The sequence below is a fragment of the Zeus faber genome (genome assembly GCF_960531495.2).
Source record: "Zeus faber genome assembly, chromosome: 22".
In the NCBI taxonomy this organism is placed as follows: Eukaryota; Metazoa; Chordata; class Actinopteri; order Zeiformes; family Zeidae; genus Zeus; species Zeus faber.
The window spans coordinates 22,504,551-22,529,909 of record NC_137209.1 but is presented as its reverse complement, the minus strand read 5'-3'; the positions used below and the strand labels follow the sequence as shown (position 1 = coordinate 22,529,909).

Below are 25,359 nucleotides of genomic sequence, written 5' to 3'. Positions count from 1 at the left end.
TAAGCTAGTTAGCATATCTATAATAAAAATAATTCATATTTACAATTTATACGGTTTTGTCAACTATATAGAGAAATACAAAATAGAAATAGTCAGATATGTAAAAATGTACAAAATTTGAATACATACAATTTTCATTAATTTTATTTTAACTTCACTTTGTATTTAATTTTTTTTGTATTTAATTTTTTCAGAATGTTGAGCTGTATTTTTATGCTAATGGTCTGTAGTGAAACGCACCAAACTCATCAGAACAAATTCCTAGTATATGTAAATTTACCTGGCGGAATAAACTGATTCTGATAATAATCATCATAATAATAAGGGCTGGAGGTCTCTCCCGATTGGTTGGCCTGGCTGGGAGGACGCGACTCCGTGGTATGTGGCTCAGTGGGGCTTGGCTCCTCCCCCACAATCTCATCCAGGGTAACCAAGGTCTGAAGCTCTCCCTCTTTTATGGCTCTTTCTCCTCTCGTTCCGGGGCTCTTCTCCCCTCCCTGGTCATCCCCCTCTACGGTCTCCTCCTCCCCCACCTCGTCCAGAGTCACCAGCCCCTCTTCCACCTCCCTCCTCTCCTTCTCCCCATCTCCTCTGCTCCTTCTCTCCTCCCCCATCCTCCTCTCTTTGGCCACATTCTGCTTCCTGTGCAGCTCCTCCTCTTCAGCGGCGTCATCGGGGTAATTCTCCTCTTCATCACTGACCTCCTCAAGGTTCGCCAAGGAGCTCTCGGCATTGGACCCCAAGACCCCCGGCGCCTCCTCTTTCTCTTCACTGTCTTCCCTCTGGTTCTCCTTCTTGTCCTCCATCTGGTTCTCCTCCTTCTCCTCTTTCACCTCCTTCGTTGGTTCTTCCTCTTTGGCCTCGCCTCTTGTCGGCTCCTGCTCCGACTCTCCTGGGGTGGCGGTGATTAAACCCTCGTCCTCCACGGAATCCACGATCTGGTACAGAGGCTCCTCACACTCCAAAGGACTTTTGGATTCAAGCATCAAGCCTGCCGCCCCCTTCTTCCTCCTGCTACTCCTCCGTTGAGAAGGAGCAGCAGCAGAACTTCCTGTGGAGGTCAGATCATCATCCATAGGATGCGTCTGCGCTGGTGGTTCTTCTGAGGCTTTGGCAACCACGTCTGCCTTCCTCCTGCCGCTCCTCCTAGGACCTGGACTTTCAGTGGTGATAAGCATCTTCTTCAGTGGTGGCGTTTCGGTTTTCTCTGTCTCGTCCTTCTGAGTTGCCCTTTTAGCCCGTCTCCCCCTCTTACCCCTGGTGGACCTTCTGGTGGCGGGATGGTCGGCGGGCTCGTCCTCCACGGAATCCACAACCTGAAATGCTGCCACCTCCTCTTCCTCTGGCTGGGCTTCAACTTCGGATGGCGTTCGTTTTCCTTCCTCCCTTCCTTCCTTCCCTCCACCGCCCACTCCCTTGGGGGCGGTGGAGGGATCCTCAGTGGGCTCGCACTCTACAGAGTCTAGAATCTGAAAGCCTTCTTCCTCAATCGCCTCTTCAGGCTCCACAACCGCTCCCTTGGAGGTCTTACTCCTCCTCGTGGCTTTGGTGTACCTCCTGGGAGAGGGGCGACTCTTCTTCACCGGTTTCCTGCCTTTTGGAGCGGGTCCAGTTTGTTTCTTCTTCTCATCACCATCTGAGAGGTTTGCAGATGGCAGGTCTTCCACACAGTCTATAACCTGATAGACATCCTCCACGTTCTCCTCTTCATCCCTCTGGTCAATTGATGTTTCTGTCGGTTTTCGCTCGTCTGCAGAATCAGACGTCTGAGAGGCTTCTTTTTCAGAAATGCCATCTTTGTTCACCGCTGTGTCTCGACGCCCATTGCCTTGTTCCTCAGGAAGATCAAGAGGCGACTCCTTTCTGCTTCCTGAAGCTTGTTCACCGACCGAATCCAGAACTTCCAGAGAACCTTCTTCCGGCATTTTCTCATCTGTAGCTGTTGTGTCTTCCAGTAAAAGCATTTCTTCATCAGGCTGCTGCTCTATTGTGGCTTTGTCATTGATGCAGATCCTGTCCTGGTCCAAAACTGTCGGCTGATCTTCCAGAACGGCTTTAGCCTCAGTTTTTATTTCACTTTTGGCCTTGTCGCTCATCGAAAGTTGACCGGTTTCAAGTGTGATTTGCAGGCCTCCAGAACCACCATGACTTGGAAGAACCTCGGGATGAACGGGAGACAAACTGCTCATTTGTTCATCCTGTTCCTGTATTTTCATTCCATCGCCCTCCTCCTTGATGTTCATATTCTGGTCTACTTCTCTGGGGACTTCTTTGCCTCCATTCTGGTTTTCTACATCTCCATTTTTCTCTGGGGGAGTCGAGCCTTCCGCCCCTCCCTTCGAACGCTGGAGATCTGTTGTGTGTGCTGTCACTTCAATCTTTGTCTGGGACTCAGTTTTTCCTGCCTCAGGCGAGACCTTGTGGTCAGACATCGCCCGTACACCCTCTGTCATGGTTTTGGAGACTTCCTGGGACACCTTGTGCCTCTCCTCCTTGGGGAGCAACGCCGTTGTTTTTATGTTGTCGGCTTTATTATCTGAAGAAGATGAAGAAGAAGAAGAAGAAGGAAGAAGTGAAGCGGCGGAGGAGTTTGGGGGAGTAGAGGACTCTGCGGTGGCCTTGGCCGAGGAGGAGGTGGAGGAGGAATTAGACGAGCGAGGAGCAGCCGAGGTTGAGGAGGAGGAGGCGTTCTTGGCCGAGCGTGTCTTGGCGGCCGCTCCCCTACGCTTGTCCGAGGGTTTGGACGAGGAGGAGCCGCTCTCTGAAGGGGGCGTGGACGATTTGGGAAGAGCGGCGGAGTCAGTCATGTTGCCGATCTGGTCCACGGTAACAAACTCGCTGAGGTCAAAGTCAACGTAGTCTTGAGTGGAACTCTGGGAGGGAAGACAAGATATTAATGATATTCAGAATTAAATATTAAATAATTTGTGATTCATTTAAGATTTAATAACGACTATCTAATTTTATCAATCAATGATAAGTCCTAAATTTGTTTTGAATCCACATGACACATGATGATTTACTACTATCATCATTATTATCATCAACATCATATATTTTTTCTGCTATATCATATATTTTTTATCATTATTATAAAAATATTATTATTACAATATTAAACATATCAATAGATAAATATGAATATGGCATTAATATTATATAAATCACATAATATATTATCATATTCATAATTCCCAGGATTATGTTATTTTAATTTTAAAGCACAAAGACTTTCACTATCTTCCATGCTCCCTCGTTCATCTCCATCTTTACCTTTATTCTTTCCTCTGTTTTGGAAGCCTTGGCAGCCGGGCTCCGCCCTCGCCTGGTCCTGCTGCCGGGGGAGGAGTGGCTCATCTCGGCGGGGGAGGTTTCCCTGGGACGCCTGGAGCTCTGAGGAAGACGAGGGCGATGCGAAGAGATGGTGAAGAAGATGAAGGAATGTCTGACTCTTGTCGTTTGCAACTTTGACATTTCTTTCATTCAAGACACGAGTTGGGAAGAAGACGGCTCGACCCCTGTGTAGAGCGTCTGTTTGTCCTGTAGCGGACGCACTCAGCCAGTTTGTACTAGAACTGAGAGCGTTATACAACTATACAGAGACTAGTTATTGTCTGGGATTTTGGTTATATAGTTAAATGTCATCTTTAATGCTGTAATTTGGTCATCGTAATATTGTGATATAGAAACATATTGCCTTCAAAGGTGCAGCGTGTAGAATTTACGGAGCAGACATGGAATATAATATTCTTAAGTATGTTTTAATTATTGTATAACCTCATGAAAATAAGAATCACTGTGTTGACATTGACTTAGAATAAGCTGTTTGTATCTACATAGGGAGCGGGTACGCGTCATGGAGGCCGCCATGTTTCTGCTACAGTAGCCCAGAACAGACAAATCGAACATTTGCGAGTTTCGAGTTTTTTGCGAGTTTCGTGGCCAATGTCTCTTCCATGGAGGCCACCATGTTGCGCCGCCATGGGGACGGGCGTTCAGTTGGTTGCGATCTTCAACCACACCGCGAGATGCCATTGAGTCTACACACGTATTTCAGTCATATAATATCGCTACATCGTCCAAATGTTTTCTTTAAGGCTGTGTTTTGGTTATCGTAATATTGCAATAAATCTGTATTGCCCCAAATATAAGACGACCCAGACTACAAAACAAAAGATACAATTTTTAATAAGACTTTTTGAATACAGAATCCAGTTTTTATAAAGAAAATACAGTACAAATCAGTCTGACACACAGGCGCTAGAAGACCCACAGACTGCGGGGAAAGAGACTGAGAACGGTGATGAGATGAGATGTATACAGTGTATATATATATATATATATATATATAGTACATTATATGTAAAATGTCAATGCATCTATAGCTAATCATATGTGACCCTTTCTATTTAAATAAAAGGGAGAGGACATTTGAATGATTTGGAAATTGACGGTGGCACGAGATAGGGTCTCAACGTGTGTGTGTGTGTTCACCTCTCTGGGTGGCGACTCTCTGTTCCCACGACTCCTCGTCACCCTGGGGCAGCTGTGACCCTGAGGAAAACAAACTGTTAGGTAACTACTCCAAAACTGGTAGTCAAATAAAAAACAGGCCTCTAATAGATGCCGGGGCGTGGTCTACACAAACAGATGAAAGACACCAGGGGGGAAAACTGAACAGAGCTGCAGCGCTGTTCCAATGTGGAGCTCCGCCCACATATAAACCTGCTTCCAATAAAGGCCTGGTACCCTCTGCAGGTGAGGTAATTAAAGGCTATCACGATTTGAGGAAATACGGTAAATATATATAAGAATATTTTTTTATTACAATACACAATAACGCGGCTGTCATTACTAGAAACAGACTACATTGCAGTTTTATTTTATATATTTGAGTAGTCTATTGAGTATTTACTTTTGCATTAATTCCAGTATTGTATAATAAACATTTTACCTATGGTCACCAACAAGTTCCAATCAAGACTTTTAATGCCAGGTTTTGCTTAATTTTAGACAAATTTAAAACAGATTTTGGACAAAACGCTTGTGTTTTAATTTCATAAAGAAAAATAATGAAAAGAAAGAAAAATAATCTGATAAATGCATCTATTTAATAAAAATTGATAAAAACCGAAATGCTGGATTTACTTTATTAGCAATAAAGTCTCAAATGCACTTAACATTTCTCTAAATTGCCCACCCCAGGTTCTGATGACATCTTAAATGTCCGTTATGTGATTCAATACATTTTGGCAGTTTTTATTTAATTAAAAAAATTTAAAGTAGCAATTTAAAATCCTCAAACAAAGCCTTAAATTCTAGTAATTTATTTATTACTTCAAAATGTGTGGGTGTGGCAATAGTGCGCCGGCGCTCCAGTCGACTTTTGTACATTTGAGTATTTTTTCAGTTTTTATCATAATGTCCGCCAAAAAAGCATCGGCAATTACCTGTTACGGCCGCGATGCACTCATGGATATAAAAACTTCCCCAAACGAACTTTGGGACCTTTTATCCGTGGAAGCAGAGTGGCCGGCTGAAATTCTACACGGGAAGACGCTCACCAACAACATCAAAAATGGAGCCGCTGTTCCACGAGCGGGCCCACGGAGGAAGCACCGAGGTAAACGAGGCGGCATTCGGGTCTGAATGTGGACACAACCTTACCATTCACCTCTGCCAAGCATCCTTCTTGCCAACGTTCAGTCCCTGGAGAACAAGATGGATGAACTTCGAGCGAGGATTAAATTCCAGCGAGACACGAGGAACTGTTGCGTCCTCTGTCTGACGGAAACATGGTTGAACCCACTGATGCCGGATGAAGCCATCCGTCCAGCCGAGTCCTTCTCCGTGTTGCGAGGCGACAGATCGGGGGAGTCGGGGAAATCCAAAGGTGGAGGCGTCTGCCAAGTGGGAAACAACCGCTGGTGTAACCCCAACAACACCAAGTTTTTCTCCCGCTCCTGCTCGCCAAACCTGGAACAGCTGACCATCTTATGCTGTCCATTTTATCTCCCCCGGGAATTCAGCACGGTCATCATTACAGCCGTTTATATCCCACGGCAAGCGGATACAGACACAGCACAGCCAGTCCTTAAAAAAGTTCTGCCTAATTTCCACCAACACATCACGTGTGCCACCAGGGGAGATAGAACTTTGGACCATTGCGACACACCTTACAAGAACGGATACAAGACCGTCTCGCTCCCTGCTTTCAGGAAATCAGATCATGCCACGGTCTCGCTGGTTCCCGTTTACAGGCCTCTGATCGCGCAAGAACTGGTGGTGACGAGGGAAGCGAAGCGGTGGACGCAGTCGCTGACGTAGACTGGGACATGTTCCAATCAAGTTCAAGTGACATCAGCGAGTTTACAGACGTAGCGGTGAGTTATGTGGCTACGTTAGCAGACAGTACGTTCCCATGGTGAAAGTTTGGATATTTCTGAACCAGAAACCGTGGGTTGATAAATCCATCCCCTGCGCTCTGAATGCTCGCACGGCTGCTTACGGCGACGTAAGCGGCATATTTCCATATTTCCGGTCTTGTGTCCGGAAATATGGACAATTACAAAGCAGCGTCGTACAATCTGCGGAGGGCGGTGAGGGACGCTAAACGGATGTACAGGGAGACTGTGGAGCTGCAGATGGAGCAGGGGGACACCAGGCGCTTGTGGCAGGGGCTGCGGACGATAACAAACTACAAAAACAGCTCCTCCCCAGCCACAAGTGTGGACGCCTCCCTAGCCAACCAACTGAACTTCTTTTATGCATGGTTTGAGTCTGGCAACAGCACCGCTAGCTTGCCGGCTAATTGGAGTTACACCGCTGTGGATGAGCACGCACTATCAGTGTCCGTGCACGAGGTCAGGAACGCTCTGATGCGGGTGAAGACCAGGAAAGCTGCGGGCCCAGATGGCATATCTGGGCGAGTACTAAAGACCTGTGCTAGCTGCGGTGTTCACTCCAATATTCAACATCTCCCTGGCTGAATCAGTGGTCCCGTCCTGCTTCAAGAGGTCCACCGTCGTTCCTGTCCCAAAGATCGTCTCTCCTGCCTCCCTGAGTGACTACCGTCCGGTGGCCCTCACCTCGGTGGTCATGAAGTGTTTTGAGAGGCTGATTAAATATTATATCTGCGCCTCCCTCCCCCGCACCTTGGACCCGTTGCAGTTTGCGTACCGGCAGAACAGATCCACGGATGACGCGGTCTCTCAGGTACTGCACACCACGCTCACGCACCTGGATGGCCGGAAGGGGGCCTATGTGAGAATGCTGTTCATTGATTACAGTTCAGCTTTCAACACCATAGTCTCCACCAGACTGGCTGTCAAGCTGATGGAGCTCGGACTGAATACTCCGCTGTGTGCCTGGATCCTGGACTTCCTCACAGCCCAGCCCCAGGTGGTTAGGGTGGGGAAGCACATGTCCAGCTCCCTCAACCTGAATACAGGAGAGAAAGGCGAGGCAGCGTCTTTACCATCTCAGGCAGCTGAGGAAATTCCGGGATTCGGTGAGGATCCTCAAGTCCTTCTACTCTGGAGCAGTGGAGAGCATCCTGACAGGCAACATCACTGCCTGGTTTGGGAGCTGTACTGCTCAGGACAGGCGGGCCCTGCAGAGGGTGGTGTGTTCAGCTGAACGTACCACTGGAACTACCCTCCCCTCCCTGCAGGTCTTATACACCAGGAGGTGTAGTAGCAGAGCCTGCAGGATCATGAAGGATCCTCATCACTCCAACAACGGACTGTTCCAGCTTCTGCGGTCAGGCAAGCGCCTCCACAGTCATACAGCGAGAACAGAGACTGAGACAGAGTTTCTTCCCTCAAGCCATAAGAACTGTCAACGCTGACCTCACCAGGGGTCCTGACTGAGCCACACACATAGGCTCCACTACCTTACTGTACTATTATGTAGCATACTGTACCGCATACTGTGTCACTGTTCAGGGTTGTTCGTGATGCCGTATTGCTGCGCCGTACTGTTGTATACTGTGCTGTATTATCCCACAAACACTATCTCACTTTATTCACATGCCACTTTAATGCACATATCTGGATAAACATAATTGCCTATCCCATATACATAAGTACATCCCATATACGTAAGCCTATTCCCTCTATCTATTCCATTTTATTTTATTTTATTCTATATATTTTTATTTTATTCGATAAGTATTTGACTTACTGTATTACATTTTAGGAATCAGTTGAAAGAAATAGTAGGTCTAGTAGAAAGAAATTTTCCGAGGACATATTGTGTGTCATCACTGGGTGCGTTGCATTACATTTCACTGCATGTATGTATGAAAGTATGAATATGTATGAAAGTATGAATATGTATGTGACGAATAAACCTCTTGAATCTTGAAAATGTATATTTTAAAGCCTTATTTAAATATTAAGTCCGTCAATCATTGCAGAAATCATTAAATGTAATACTTTTCCTGGCTTACCTCTCTGTCCTCCTGCTGGCGCCGGCCTCTTTTGGGGGCAGGGCTTTCGACCTTTCCTTGGCTGGGGGAGGAGCCTCTGGAGGAGGGGGAGAGGGGGGAGGGACGGAGGCTCCCACTGTTCCTGTTTGCCTCGGACGCCTCCTGCTGGACGCCCCTGGAACTGCAGGCCTGAGGGAGGGGAGCGGGAAAGTTTGATGAGGTCATTGTGTTGATTTTGTGTTTATTTATATGTTCTGTGTTAATTGAACTAGTTTAAATTTGTACGTTTGGTTTTGTTTTTTCAGTCAAGATATCGACGTAAATCACAAATTCTTCCAGAGCAGACGGACGTAGAAGTAGAATAGAGGGACAGAGGAGAGGTAGAGAAGGAGGTAGATCATCACGAACACTGAATAACAAGTGTGTCTTCTGTACCTTTACTCCACCTCTACTCTCCCTTTACTCCACCTCTACTCTCCCTTTACTCCACCTCTACTCAGTCCTGAGCCTCACCTCTCTCTCCTGGCTGTCTTCCTGGCTCGTCCTTGCCAGCCGGTGATGAGGTATCGCAGACTCAAAGATCTGGAGGACGTCTTGGTTCATGGCGGAAGGTGTGGGTGGAGCAGCAGCAGCTTCTTCTGGGATATCACCACCTGCACCCGCACCACCTCTTCCTCCTCCTCCTCCCTTCTCTAAAGACTCGGGCGGCTTCACCTCCTCCTTGGCTCCCTCAGCTTCTGCGATCACGTCACTTCCTTTTTGTTTTACCACACCTGTTGTTTGGCCGCCCAAGGAGGCAGCGCCATCTGCCGATTGGTCAGTGGCAGCGTTGTCAGAATCCTGCCCCTTGGACTGGATGGGAGGTGCAGAATCCTGACCTTCCAATTGGCTAGCAGCCGGACTGGCGGTTTGGCCGGGATCTATGGCGAGCTCATCTCCTGTTCGGATAGGCCCTGCGGTGGGCTGGCTTCCTGCCTGGCTGGGGACTGTGACGGGCCTTGGCGGCACCAGGGTGGTGCTGGTCTTGGACGGTTCCCGGTTAAATTCCAGAGAGTTGATGTCATATCCTGACACGCGTATCCCGAAGCTGTCGGAACTGAAAGGAGAACGATCAGATTAGGATTGGATTACAAGAATGAAACAGCAACTCACAGCACCTGCTTCATCCTGTTCCCAGTCCAACCACCAGGAACGGCGACAAAAGTCTGCTCTTTATCACTGACTTGTTGGTGGCTGGTTTGAACGACAAACAAACCAAATAACCACTTTGTCTGCAGGGAGAATTATTTAAAAATATACTAAATATTAAAAATGAAGAACCAAATAACTTATTCACCTTCTCCTTTGGGCTTCTCCCGTTAGGGGTGGCCACAGCAGATCATCTGCCTCCAATACCTTGTGTTCTGCGCATCTTCCTCCCTTACACCACCCATCTGCATGTCCTCCCTCAGCACCTCCATAAAGCTTCTCTTTGGCTTCCTCTTTTCCTCTTGCCTGGCAGCTCCATCCTCAGCCTCCTCCTCCCAATGTAACTCTCATGTCTCCTCCACACGTGTCCAAACCATCTGAGTCTGGCCTCTCTCGCTTTTCCACCAAACTGTCCAACCTGAGCGGTCCCTCTAATGTCCTCATTCTTAATCCTGTACATCCTTGTCACTCCCAATGAAAACCTCCACATCCTCAACTCTGCCACCTCATCTTCATCCACCTGCCCTTTTGTCGGTGCCACCGCCTCTAAACCCTACAACATGGCTGCTCTCACTACCGTCCTGTACACCTTCCCCTTCACTCTTGCTGGAACCCTTCTGTCACACATCACTCCGGACACTCTTCTCCACCCACTCCACCACTGCCTGTACTCTCTTCTTCACCTCTCTCCCGCACCCTCGCTGCTTTTGATGGTCGACCTCAAGTACTTGAACTCATCGGCCTTCTCCACCTTCATTCCTTGCATTCTCAGCTTTTCGCCGCCCTCCTTCCCATTCAGGCACGTGTATTCTGTCTTACTTTTTTTTACCCTGTCTTGTTTCGTTTTTTGTTCTCTGTTTTCCCCATTGTAAAGTGTCCTTGGGTTCCTGAAAGGCGCTATATAAATCCCAGTTATTATTATTATTATTATTACTCCTGTTGACTTTCATTCCTCTTCTCTCTAATGCTGCCTCCACTTCTCCAGGCTCTCCTCAACCTGCTCCCTACTCTCGCTACAGATCAATGTCATCTGCGAACATCATAGTCCACAGAGACTCCTGCCTGATTTCATCTGTTAACCTGTCCATCACCACTGCAAACAAGAAAGGGCTCAGAGCTGATGCTTGATGCAATCCCACCTGCACTTTGAATGCCTTCGTCATGCCTACTGCACACCTGACAACTGTCTGACTGCCCTCATACATATCTTGTACCACTGTTACGTATTTCTCTACCACCCCTGACTTACTCATGCAATACCACACTTCCTCTCTCGGCAGCCTATCATACGCTTTCTCTAAATCCACAAAGACGCAGTGCAACTCCATCTGGCCTTCCCTGTACTTTTTGATCAGCATTCTTAAAGCAAACATTGCATCTGTAGTACTCTTTCCTGGCATGAAACCATACTGCTGCTCACTGATCCCCACCTCTCCTCTTAACCTAGCCTCCACTACCCTTTCCCATAGCTTCATGCTGTGGATGATCAACTTTAATCCCCTGTAGTTACTACAACTCTGTACATCTCCATTATTCTTGAAGATGGTACCAGTACACTTCTTCTCCACTCCTCCTGCATCCTCTATATTTCCAGGATGGTGTTTCACAGTCTCGTTAGGAACGCCACTGCCATCTCACCTAAACATTTCCAGCTTCCCCAGGTTTGTCATCTAGGTCAACTGTCTTTCCACTCTTCATCTTCTTTGATGTTGTTCTCACCTTATCCTTGCTAATTTGCTGCAATTCTTGACCCACTATCCCCACATCATCCACTCTTCTCTCCCTCTCATGTTCTTCATTCATCAACTCCTCAAAGTACTCCTTCCACCTTCTCAACACAGTCTCCTGACTAGTCAGCACATTCCCATCATTATCCTTCATCACCCTAACCTGCTGTACATCCTTCCCAGCTTGGTCCCTTTGTCTTGTCAATCGGTACATGTCCTTTCCTCCTTACTTACTGTCCAACCTCTCATACAACTTGTCGTAAGCCTTTTCCTTTGCCACTTCTCTCTTCACCTTGTGCCACATCAGCTTGTACTCCTGTCTACTTTCTTCATCTCTGACTACCCCATTTCTTCTTCACCAACCTCTTCTGCCCTCCTGTACTTTCTCATTCCACCACTAAGAGTCCTTGTCTTTCTTCCTCTTCCCACATAATACACGAGTACTTTCTTGGCAGTCTCCCTCACCACTTCGGCAGTTGTTTCCCAGTCATCTGGTAACCGTTCATTCCCACCCATTGCCTGCTTTACCTCTTCCCTAAATTCCCTTATCCCTAAATCCTTTTTCAACTTCCACCATTTTGTTTTTGGCTCTTCTTTTAATCTCTTCCAAAAAAAAACCAAAAAAAAAAACCAACCAAATAAAAAAAGGGGCATTTTCACATTGGAAGGAAAATGGCTGAAATACCTTTTGTCCATGTACAGCCCTTCACACTAAATGCTCTTCAGCAGAAAAATACATTTTGACACAGAATCACTCTGAAGTCGACCATTTGGGCCAAACCTCATGATCACCAACTGAAACTCTAACTGTACTATTCAGAAATAAGTACATTTCAGATGCATCCGGGTTCGATTCCCGCCTGGGGCGCTGTTGGCACCGTGCTCCAGTGAGTTATCTCCCAAATAGGAGCCTTTCTGTGCGAGTTTGCATGTTGTCCCCGTGCTCACATGGGGTTTCCTCCACCTACCTTCAGTAAGGGCCCCCACCAAAAACATGCACACATCATCGTCCGACCAGCGATGGACTCTTGGTACCAGGTCCCCGGGCGTCGACAAAATGCTGCCCACTGCTCCTGGCTGCCCCCCCGAAGGAAGGACAAGCCAGGATGGGTTAAATGCAGAGGCCTCATTTCACCGGCCACCACCCCAAAAATCGTGTGTGTGTGTGCGTGCGTGCGTGCGTGCGTGCGTGCGTGCGTGTGTGTGTGTGTGTGTGTGTGTGTGTATATATATATATATATATATATATATATATATATATATATATATATACACACACACACACACACAGTGGGGCAAAAAAGTATTTAGTCAGCCACCAATTGTGCAAGTTCTCCTACTTAAAAAGATGAGAGAGGCCTGTAATTTTCATCATACAGAATGGGGGGAAAGAATCCAGGAAATCACATTGTAGGATTTTTAATGAATTAATTGGTAAATTCCTCTGTAAAATAAGTATTTGGTCACCTACAAACAAGCAAGATTTCTGGCTTTCACAGACCTGTAACTTTTTCTTTAAGAGGCTCCTCTGTCCTCCACTTGTAACCTGTATTAATGGCACCTGTTTGAACTCGTTATCAGTATAAAAGACACCTGTCCACAACCTCAAACAGTCACACTCCAAACTCCACTCTGGCCAAGACCAGAGAGCTGTCAAAGGACACCAGAAACAAAATTGTAGACCTGCACCAGGCTGGGAAGACTGAATCTGCAATAGGTAAGCAGCTTGTTGTGAAGAAATCAACTGTGGGAGCAATTATTAGAAAATGGAAGACATACAAGACCACTGATAATCTCCCTCGATCTCGGGCTCCACGCAAGATCTCACCCCGTGGGGTCAAAATGATCACAAGAACGGTGAGCAAACATCCCAGAACCACACGGGGGGACCTAGTGAATGACCTGCAGAGAGCTGGGACCAAAGTAACAAAGGCTACCATCAGTAACACACTACTCCGCCAGGGACTCAAATCCTGCATTGCCAGACGTGTCCCCCTGCTTAAGCCAGTACATGTCCAGGCCCGTCTGAAGTTTGCTAGAGAGCATTTGGATGATCCAGAAGAGGATTAGGAGAATGTCATATGGTCAGATGAAACCGAAATATAACTTTTTGGTAAAAACTCAACTTGTCGTGTTTGGAGGCGAGAGAAAGCTGAGTTGCATCCAAAGAACACCATACCTACTGTGAAGCATGGGGGCTGAAACATCATGCTTTGGGGCTGTTTTTCTGCAAAGGGACCAGGACGACTGATCCGTGTAAAGGAAAGAATGAATGGGGCCATGGATCGTGAGCAAGTGACCATCAGCAAGGGCATTGAAGATGAAACATGGCTGGGTCTTTCAGCATGACAATGATCCCAAACACACCGCCCGGGCAACGAAGGAGTGGCTTCGTAAGAAGCATTTCAAGGTCCTGGAGTGGCCTAGTCAGTCTCCAGATCTCAACCCCATAGAAAATCTTTGGAGGGAGTTGAAAGTCCGTGGTGCCCAGCAACAGCCCCAAAACATCACTGCTCTAGAGGAGATCTGCACGGAGGAATGGGCCAAAATACCAGCAACAGTGTGTGAAAACCTTGTGAAGACTTACAGAAAACGTTTGACCTCTGTCATTGCAAACAAAGGGTATATAACAAAGTATTGAGATGAACTTTTGTTATTGACCAAATACTTATTTTCCATCATAATTTGCAAATAAATTCTTTAAAAGTCAGACAATGTGATTTTCTGGATTTTTTTTTCTCATTTTGTCTCTCATAGTTGAGGTATACCTATGACGAAAATAACAGGCCTCTCTCATCTTTTTAAGTGGGAGAACTTGCACAATTGGTGGCTGACTAAATACTTTTTTGCCCCACTGTGTGTGTGTGTGTGTGTGTGTGTGTGTGTGTGTGTGTGTGTGTATGTATATATATATATATATATATATATATATATATATATATATATATATATATATATATATATATATATGCATGTGTTGTAGTGCGGTCATGTGACAAATAAAGATTCTTCTTCAATACTTTTCAAACCACTTTTTCCAAAATATGGGTTCTGCCTATGCACCAATAACTAAAATGAGTCTTTTAGTGTCGACTGTTCAGACATTTAGTTTTTCCTTTGGCATCAAAATCATCATAAAGACGGAAAACGACAGAAGATCCGTGGACTCACTTTTTGAAGGGATTTTGAATTCCAACCGCCTGAATGAACCTGTTGGAGAGAAAGAGGCGGAGGATGAAGGCGTGGTCATGGACACAGTGGAAGTATAAGAGCCACCGAGTGGACACGTACTGATCAGACATTTTGAACTTTCTCTGCAGCTTTTTGGTGAATCCCTGGACACCGTTGTACGCCTGCATGGCATTGGAGACCTCAACCGCCGCCGACATTTGGACGATCACCTAAAAAGAGAGAGAGAGGGAGAGAAAGTGAGAGCAGATTGTTGGGTTTATTTTTATTGTTACTGGTTAGTTTATTGTATCTTGAATTGTTTATGTTCTAGTTCATTTGAAGGTTTGTTGCCAATTTGCTCTTGTTTCTTGTTGATTTTTTTCTGTTGATTTTATTGCTTTATGTTCATTTCTTAGGTTTTAATTTATTGTTCATCAGTAGTTTATTGCAATAGCCAGTTTTATTTTTCATTGTTCATTGCTTATCTTAGGTTTATTTTTTTTCGCCGATTTTTCAGGTTAGATTAGGTTTATTGCAACATTGCAGTTTTTCTTTTTTGTTATTAATTATTATTAGTGGCTAATCTTATGCAAGCTGCAGTGACACTCTACCCTCTAACCTCAACCCTCTAATGTTCCATCTATAAATGTTCTATCTGTATCCATCCATCCATCACCCCACAATGTAGGTACGTACCCTGTTGGCGAGCGGGAGCCAGCCGACGACCGTTCCCACGGCCGTTGCCATGGCGATGATGGTGTGGATGGTGTCCAAGCTCACCGTCCGCATCTCCACAATGAGCAGCTCGCTGGCGTTGGCCTGGGCGGGGTCGCTGGCCTGGAAACAGGGGAGTCATTTATGATACGAATATTCATCACAATGGCATTGATCCCACTCGGGCTGGGAGAGAGGGGGACAAACACTTCATCCTGCCTGGTCTGTATTAAACAGCTCTAATGTAAACACGTCCATCCCGTGTTCTGCCACCACTGCAACTGATGGAAATCTGGATTTGTTTGACTTTAAACCTATTTCGGTTTCTTAAGGTTGTAAAGCTCTAAAAGGGATTGACAACAAAAAGTCCGCAGGTCCAAACGGTCTGGATCCTCGTCGTTTAACGGTGGGGGCAGATATTAATTCTGAGCCCATTACTCATATTCTTAACTCGAGTCTTTCCTACTCGATCCCTAAAAATTGGAAATCTGCCTATGTTCTCCCCTCACTTCAAGGTAAAGACCCCTCAGAGCTGGACAACGACAATCCGATTTCCAAACTCTCAGTTCTGGCTAAGACCCTTGAATCCCAGGTAAATTTACAGTTAAAACAGTTTGTATTTGGTATTAGCATTTTAAAAGATTTCCAATCTGGTTTTAGAACAGGCCGTTCAGGACGTTACTGCTCCTGTGGATGTGACAGAAAACAGCGCTGCGCTGCCTTATTTGTGGACCTACCTGAGGCGTTTGATTCAGTGGACTGTGGATGGCTGCTGAACAAACTTAGGAATGCTGGTGTTGGTCTTAAGACTGTGAAATGGTTCAGAAATCACTTATTTTGTAGGTGGAACTCAGTGTGTCCATGCAGATGGTCAGGAATCAGATTTTCTTGAGATATCTAAAGGCAGCGTTTCACAATATATTGATTTATTTGTGGCGACCCGCCACAATATCAACATGGACCGCCACATATTGATTTTCAATTCATTTTTAAAAAATAAAAATAGGAAAAAAAATGACTTGTGCTGACCGACAAGTCTTTTTTTCATCGCCATGGCAATGTGAACATGTGAGATGAAGCAGGAAGTGATGCCGCCTTCACGGGACTCTGAAAACTGTAATTTGTGTTGTTTTCTCCCAGATAATTTTTTTTATTTCAAGAGATGTTTTTGTTGAGTTTAGAAGAAAATATTTTAAAGGGAGCAGAGGAAATTAAACTTTAATTCCTTATAGTAACTTATTTAAATTAATGTTCTGTTGAATTGGTTGGGTACCAGGTTCCATTTTGGGACCTATTTTGTTCTTTATTTTTATAAATGACTTGGATAAGGATAAGGGGCAAGAGCTTCAGACTGCTTTTCAGTCATTACAAACTGCTCAGCTGAGTTTAAAATTGCTTTTAAATCCCGAGAAAAGTTCATGGTCTTCTCAAAAGCTCGCTGACAGTTGCTTGAAACATGTATGAAATATTTACTTTTAATAATCCCTGAAAGTCTTCCACTGTCATTTCTATGTAAGTCTCCAGATGAGACCACGAGCTAGCGTTCACATTAGCATGTAGGCGGAGTGATACGAGGGATGTGAAAACAGGCGGAGAAGTGGTTGCCCGTGGCAACAGGCATTATTACCAGGTCAGCGGTCGTTATTCAGGAGCAACAAATTACTGATCGGCGCTATCGACCAATCAGAATCAAGTATTCCACAGTCGTGGAATAAATCATTGATCTTGATATATCATGATCAGAGGTTGACACCAACAAACTTTTCTTTTTTACGAGACACAAAACATTTTATGACAAATCAAACTCACTGAGGCGGTCAATGGAAGCAGAGCTTTGTACACCGATATCTGCAGAAAAGAAAAGAGAAAATACAAACTGAAATATTCAGCTGCAAGGCACAACACACAACGCAGGGAGGAATTTAAAACCTCTAACTCTAATCAATCACTGTAAATCTCACAGTTTGGGAGGAAACGAGGAACGCAACCATTTTTAAGTTACGTGTTTAAAAAAGTCCAAACCTTGAGGAATATCTGTTGAATCACAAAAGTTAAAGAATCAAAATACAACATAAGAGAACATCTAAAAAGAATCGAAAACATGATTTCGCAAGAAATTAAAAAAAAAATATATATATTTAAACAAAATAAATAATTCAAATAAAAGTCTAATGTAATAAAACACAAAATAATAAAAAAGTCGTCAAAATATTATAATAATATAAGAGTAATGTAAAAAAAGAGTGATAAGAAAATAACTAAGAGTAAAAATAATATTGAAGGAATTTTAAATATTATATTCAATATTTATTATCTTCAATATTTATTCAGCAGATGTACGTGTGATGCTCACAATTTTAATGCAACAGTAATAACAACAATAACAGTTTCTCATAATGTGTGTGTGTGTGTGTGCGTGTGTGTACCTCTTTGCTGGTGTGTTTGTGCAGCTGCAGCATGAAGTGCAGGGTCAGTTTCCTTCCTCGCATGGAAAAGGGATTCTGGAGATGAGCGGAGACGAAGTCACAGCAACTCTCCGAGTCGGAGAAGAAGAAGAAGGCCTGAAGGAGGGATGAGGAAGGGAGGAGGAGAGGAAGGAAAGAGAGCGATATGAGGAGGAGAGGAGAAAAACACATGATTAAAAACAAACTCAAACCCCCTGAAACAATATTTACAAATACAGCTGCGAGCAACAATACACGGGGTCCAGTTTAGTCGTGTTACACGTATGTATTACAGTTTTCAAAGTCTCCGTAATACCGGCGTCAAACTTCACAAATTCATGATGATAATGTCACAAAGCGCACACTCCTCAAACTATAGTTATTGATGAAACATCTGAAACGTCTGAAATGTCCTGGTTCCAACAAGACCTCAAGCATGTCTGTGCGTACTTCAGGCACCAGATTCCCGGTTCCCGCGGACTGGACCCCTAATAATACTAATTACAATAACCATAACAACATATTAATAAGACATCAATAACATAATAACACCTATAATTATATTAATAATATATTAAAATAATAATACAATTAATACAGTAAGATAATAAAAATAACATAACAAATAATTACATACAATAATAATAATAACAACATATGAAGATATGAATATAAGAACAGTATATATTACAATAATAATAATAACAAAAATTACAATAACACAATGTGTGTGTGGCCCCCACCCTTCTCTCTAGCGGCAGCCCCACTGCCTTGTAGAAGAAGCTGATGGGCCTCCGGTCGCTCCAGAAGGGCCAGGCCAGGCGCACCAGGTCCTGCTGCCCGTAACCACCAGGGGGCAGGCCGGTCGCCATGACGACATTGAGTGTCCGCTTCCGAAACGCCTAGAGGAGGAGGGAAGGAGAGAGATAGATACAGACAGACAGACGGACAGGTGCAGGAGGTTGAGCTCTCGATGAGCTGGTGGCACCTTGCACGGTTGTCGCTGCCATTGATGTGTGAATGTGTGTGTGAATGGGTGAATGTGAGGCGTGCATCGTAAAGCGCTTTGAGTGGTCGCATGACTGGAAAAGTGCAATATAAAATGCAGTCCATTTATATTTGTTTATATTGTTATATTTGTTTTTTTCCCCACAAAATATGTTTGGATTCAGAATCCAAACATCCATCTAATCTAACTTGATCTAATCTTTACTCTATTCTCAAACTAGTAATATCCATCCAATCCGAATATCTAATCTGGGTGTAGATATATCTATCAAATCTGAATATCCATCTAATCTGATCCATCTAATCCATCTAATTTGAATGAAGATCTAGAATTTTCTGATGCATCTTGTTCGTTTTTTTATCCTCGTCTCCTAAACACGTATTTTTGTTCAAATAATAATGTCTTGGTGCAGGTGTTTGATTACAGACCCTGCGTTTACCCTGCGCTGCTTCACCGTTACAAAGGTCGGTCAGCGTGGTCGAAAGTAACGACACTAAATGAGCCATTCCTTATACGGTCACATCTTTGGTACAGTTTCTGGCACATATTGACTAATCACGTTGACCTTTGACCTCTGTGAGCTGGAATGGTTGTCTTTGGTGTATGTCTCTATCTACTGGATGCTTCATAGTATTGGCTAACTGGGTTCTGTCATTGGGCGTCAGTAATATCTGCCTGTAGTCCAGGGATTTCAAATATGGATTGACTTGGACTGAGTCACAGAAACGCCTATACGCAGAACTACAGACCGATGGAGTCTACACCGCGCACCTCGCACAATGCAAATGCGCCCCCAGAGCCACAATGTACGCATAACAAATTGGATGATGATGTCACAAAGTGCCCCGCTCCATAAACACATCTCGCTCCAAGTTCAAGTTCAAGTTCAAGAGATTATTTGTCACATACCACCCGACCGGAACTTGTACAACTGTCTGCAACTTCTGGTAAATAAAACAGTTTTTCACTAATTCTGGCTCCAAATGTAGGACGATCAAACTTGAACCACAAGATGTCTAGGACGTCCAGGTTCCAACGACACCTCAACCATGTTTGTGGGTTCGGCGGTTGTCGAGGGCCAGACACTTTTAGCCCAGAAAATGGCAAGAAGAATAATAATAATAAAAAAAATCGGAATAAAAACAATAGGGGTCGAGCTCGCTGTTTGTTTTGATTGTTTAAGTATAAACAACTATACTCAACTCCACTTATGATGGTTAGTCATTTTATTGTGATATGTACTCACTTTGATCAATTTAAATTCAATTTTTAAACAACAGTTTATGTGGAAATATATACTACCTTTTCAAGGAAGCATTTGGGGTTAAAATAATAATCAAATGAAACAGGACCTTTGATCCCGGCATTTAAATCCCTTAATAAAAGACGAGCAAAAGAAGGAATAAAGGGATTGAAAGAGACTTTACCTCCACGTCCTCCATTCCAGTCACTGTCTGAACATCTGAGACAACAAACAAACAAAAACTGTCAGAAGACACTTGACACAATCATTTTAGAATATCATAATAATATAATATATCATCTTCATATTTATTCGGTATACCAGTCCGGTCCGGCGTTTGGCTGCATATCAAACCAGTTTGAAAAATATTTTACACCGGCCCAACCCTACTCTAGAGCCTTCACTTCGGGAAACAAACAGGCAGCGCCACCAAAATGTATCCACCTGTGAAGTCACCTGCTGCCTGTCCCACCCCGAGCCGGCACGCGGTGAAGCAGCCAATCAGAGCCGGGGTGGGGCACAACTTATGTGTGAAGTATTGTGCCACCTCAGTGTCTAGTGTCGTTGGTGTGCTCAGTTCCACAGCAGCAGCGGCAGCAGCACGATTTTGCTGATCCCGGATATAAACTCAAAAGATCGGGCAATATTACCCACAAAAATACTGGGAGAATCGCGAAACCTACTTGTTATTTCCAAAAAAGCGAAACAGACTCAGATTGTACGTCCATGCCGACAGATTGTCCAAACAATCGCATCTACACTGGACATAACGTACTCACCCAAACCCATTACGTAATGTATCCACAACAGTCATCTAATGTGGGAACAGACTCCATACGGAACTTCTTCTTGTTAGAGAACAGCAAGTTGTGCAAAAAGTACTCAAACATTGAACAGTTGGACATGGGCATTCAAAAGTTTAGAGAAGGTCAGATTAAGTTCACCTGTAAAGATTATATTGTGCATTTTAGGTTCATCCTGAAATTTCATCCGAAAGCCAAATATCCCTAAGTTTTTGTGAGTAGTGTATGTATGACAACCTAGTGCCTATGCCATAAATTTTATATCCAGCAATGTTAGGGATTCCATGTGGGAAGGGGCTTTATTTGTTTCAGAACATTTTCACTAGTTTTGACAAAATTAAATACGTTGATAAATCAGACAAAACGTTCATGTTGAAATTAAGACTCGATTAAATATGAAATTTAAGACTATTTAAGGACTTTAAGGCCGAAAATATTGGTAAAACAAGATTTAAGTGGCAAACAGTGGGATTATTTTAATGTGTTTTTTTGGTTTGTTTTCTCCTTTAAATGAAGAAACAACTACCCATCGTATCTGGGATATGCATTTGCTCCGCAGTATGCTGTTGCCATTTAAATAAAATAAATCAATCTGAAGGAAGCTAAATTAGGAGAAAGAAAAGTGACTTTCAGACCCTATTTACACCACTTTAAAGAGGTTTTAAGACTCTTATAAGAGGTATTAAGTGGTTTCAAGGGTTCCTTACCAGGGTTTTTGAACATGGGAGTTGATGTGGGGAAGCTGAAGGGAACGTTCTTCATGGGGATCCAGAACGGAGGCTTCAGACCAGGAAGGACCAGTGGGATGGACTGGTTCCCAGTTGGAGGGACGGCCAGCTCCAATTTACCAGGAGGCACTGGGAATAATAATAATATTCATAACATTTATATGTGGAAAAACAATCAAAAAAATGCCAAGAAGATGAATAAAAATCACCAAATCCACATATAAATAAAATAAGTCAATTAAAAACTAGTAATTATTTTTAATTGACTATATTAACTATTGTAAAAGCTATTATTTCTAAGATCAATTACAATTAAAAACAAATAAGCTCAGAGATCAGGTTCTGCTCAGGATCCACTAGGGGGCGCTGTTCATGGTGATGAACTCACACAGGGAGCGAATGATCTGCATCTTGAGGCAGTATTTTAACTTGCTGATCCAGAGTCCGAACTGATCTGCAGCGTCGACCGTCGAGTAGAGGACGAAGATCTGGAACACACACACACACACACACACACACACACACACACACACACACACACACACACACACACACACACACACACACACACACACACACACACACACACACACACACGATTGATCAGTTTCCCAGTACAGTATTGCAGTGTATAGATATAGAAAACTGACAGACATGATCGATCAAGGGACAAGGACAACTGATCAGACACAATCGATCAACAGACAAGCGGGTATGATCAGTCAATCAACTGACGGAAACAATCAGTGAGCAATGGACAACCATACACAATCGAGGGATCAACGGACATACACAATCTTTTTCACAGAGGATTTTAGGTTTATTGTTTATTGCCAAAAAATATCACTCCAATGACAGAATCAATCAACCAACCGGCACGATCGATTAATCGATATGCATTGGCAATACACAAAACAACAATAAACCTCATTACCAACAATTCACATTCTGACAAAAGTAGGACAATGTGCATGTTTGCATAAATATATATATATATATATGATTATATCTAGATAAAATTCTGTACATGCACCAGATACACTGATCAGTCATAACATTAAAACCAGTGACAGGTGAAGTGAGTAACATTGGCTACATAACAACCCCAGAATAATTGGCAACTGTATTTTGTAAATTAAATGAATTAGGAGAACATAACTGAATTAAGATATAAATGCAAATACCTATTTGAAAAAAATATTTGATTTATACAATAATTATTGTAAATCAAGTGACATTGACAAAAAATGTTGTCCATGACGAGTGGTGAAACCCCTAGTGTGTGTGTGTGTGTGTGTGTGTGTGTGTTACATCAGGGGTGTCCAAACCACGGTCCATTTTTGATTGGCCCGCAGCAAATTCTAAAAATATAATGGAATATGGCCCACACGTGAACCTTGCACTTGACTGTATTGAACTTCTTAAGTTTTAACACAAGGTGGAGCAACTGTCTTGAACAAGGCAGCTTCTCCACAAAAAAAAAAAGAGCTAGCATGTCCAGAAACACAGTTGGGGGTGAATCGAATTGTCAGCTAACTTAAAATATCAAGTGTCAGATAAAGCTTGTGCTTTTGATTTTTACTCGATTGCATGTGATGAGAGCCCAGATGCCACAGCTGGTAATCTTTTTGCGGAGAGCTGACAATAACTTTTGCATGACAGAGGAGCTGCTTGATCTTTGGAGTCTAAAGGGCACAACAACAGGTAAGGACATTTTTGAAGCTGTGTCAGATGCAATTGACAACTTAAATGGGACAAGCTGTGTGGAGTTACAACGGATGGGGCTCCAGCAATGACAGGCATGGCAGGAATGGCCTCTATGGTGTGCGCCAAGGTGCAAGAGAGTGGAGGTGAGGCTGTTAAAATGCACTGTATCATCCACCAAGAATCCCTCTGTGCCAAGACAGTCCAGCTTGGCAATGTGATGAACACTGTTGTGAAAACTGTCAAACATAATTCGAGCACCAGGGCTCGACTGCAGAGATTGTCAAGCTTTCCTACCTGATGTCGATGCTGAATATGGGTACCTACTCTCCCATACACTGCAGCGGTTTTATTCCCTGAGATCAGAAATCGACCAGTTTTAGAAAGAGAAGGACAGACCCCTTCAAGGGCTGAGTGACCCTCTATGGTTGGCATACCTGGCTTATTTAGTTGATCTTACCGATCATCTTAACAAACTCAACAAGAGCCTACATGGCAAAGACCAGCTTGTACCACAACTTTATGCGCACATGAAAGCATTCTGTGTGAAGCTCAGTCTCTTTGAGACACAACAACAATGTTGCACACTTCTCTCTAAGCTGTCCGAAATCAAATTTGCTTTTCCAAAGCCCAAGTTTTCTTCTAAAACGGAAAATATGTGTCGGTGATCACATCTCTCATGACAGAATTCAGTCAGCGCTTCCAAGATTTTTTTTTATCATTGAGAAAGAAATCAAGCTGTTCTCGACTCCCTTCCTGATGGATGCAGAAGAAGTGGAAGAGAGTCTGCAATTAAAACTTTTCCAAATGCAGTGTGATAATTCTATGAAGAATCAACATCAGCTTCTCTTCCAATCCGACTTCTAGCAGAGCTTAGAAAAGGCCAAGTTTCCTCTGATGAGATGCCACCCAAAAAGAATGATGAGTCTGGTCATCATACATACGTGACCCACCTCGGAGTTTAGGTGGTTTTGGTGCCGTTTCACTTATATTTTTTGAACATAATTTCAAAGTGGAGAATCAGAGCTTCAAAACAAGGCATCACTTGTGCGAATCAAGCAAATATTTTTAAAGCTATGGCTTGTTATGGTTAAGTTACGAGGTTGGAGAAAACTGTGTTTCTGAGATAATCACCCTCAATGTTTTCCGAGGGCTCCGCGTCTTGTTTACGGAAGTGACGTCAGCTTTTCTAATTTGCGTGTTACGCCGCCTACAAAAAAATGAATCCAGGTGCGTGTATCAAACACATACGATTTGGAGGTTGAACTCGATCAAAAGGGCTTCACATTGTGACTTCACATCACATGGCATATGGAGGAATGATCTTCACCTGGACACTAAATTTAAAGGAAACCATCGTTCAGCGCTGTTCACCGTCTCAGTAAGTGAACTGTGTTTCCCCATGTCATCTAACAGGAATATTTAACGACACGGTTTAACATTTATCTATGATTTTAAATCAAACTTGCCTCTGAAAATATGTTGAGAGATAAAAAAATACAAAGGAACTGAATCTGTAAAAATCTCATTTTTCTTCTAAAAGGTTTTTTCAACTTATATGGCAGCTTGTGGCCATTTTAGAAATGCGCGACAATGCCGGTTTTGCTGACCGACAGTCATCTCTGTGATGTCCTTCGAATCTCAACCACCAAACTTACTCCTGACCTGCCAGCCATCCTTCAGTCCAAAGCGCAGCATCACTGCTCCCACTGAGTGCAACGCTGTTCCCATTACAGGGGAGTTTAAAATATATTACACAGTATACATATGTTAATAAGCCCAATTACTTAATAAATGTAGTCAATTCAAGTTGATAACATTTTCTAACAAATGTTAGTTGATGTGTCAACAAGCCCAATAACTTATTTGCATAATAAGCTTGAAATATACCCATCCCCCTTTCCTCTTACTTTCCACCTTTATACAGGGCTGTGAAGGGAGATCACCATCCTGACTAAGAAGCAATCTCAGGCTGCTGTTTTGAGAATGTGCTGCCAACCCTTTTTGTAGCAAAATAAATGAAAACTAATTTAAGGAAAGCTGGGATGTAGGCTGTTTTTATTCTTGAAGCATATTCAATTATCAAGCATAATTTACCTACATTTGATGGATTTGGCTAACTTTAATACACTCGAGGTGAGGCGATAGACCTCACCTCTAGTGAGTGGCCCAGCCCTTTGTTTATTTTTCTGTATGT

At 43.6% G+C, this 25,359-nt stretch overlaps 1 protein-coding gene across 1 annotated transcript in view; it reads right to left on the bottom strand.

Moving 5' to 3' along the window:
- Positions 1-25,359, bottom strand: part of LOC307247595 (uncharacterized protein) — a 49,947-nt gene that overhangs the window by 7,686 nt on the left and 16,902 nt on the right. The window contains exons 13-26 of the mRNA XM_080023773.1: positions 21,847-21,946; positions 21,438-21,587; positions 20,112-20,146; positions 18,419-18,577; positions 17,658-17,792; positions 17,041-17,079; positions 15,214-15,354; positions 14,638-14,747; positions 14,518-14,556; positions 8,945-9,527; positions 8,453-8,620; positions 4,495-4,554; positions 3,274-3,393; positions 281-2,873 (exon numbers count right to left, since the gene is read on the bottom strand). Coding sequence (XP_079879899.1) covers positions 281-2,873; positions 3,274-3,393; positions 4,495-4,554; positions 8,453-8,620; positions 8,945-9,527; positions 14,518-14,556; positions 14,638-14,747; positions 15,214-15,354; positions 17,041-17,079; positions 17,658-17,792; positions 18,419-18,577; positions 20,112-20,146; positions 21,438-21,587; positions 21,847-21,946 — 4,432 coding nt within the window. The remainder of the gene's footprint in view (positions 1-280; positions 2,874-3,273; positions 3,394-4,494; positions 4,555-8,452; positions 8,621-8,944; positions 9,528-14,517; positions 14,557-14,637; positions 14,748-15,213; positions 15,355-17,040; positions 17,080-17,657; positions 17,793-18,418; positions 18,578-20,111; positions 20,147-21,437; positions 21,588-21,846; positions 21,947-25,359) is intronic.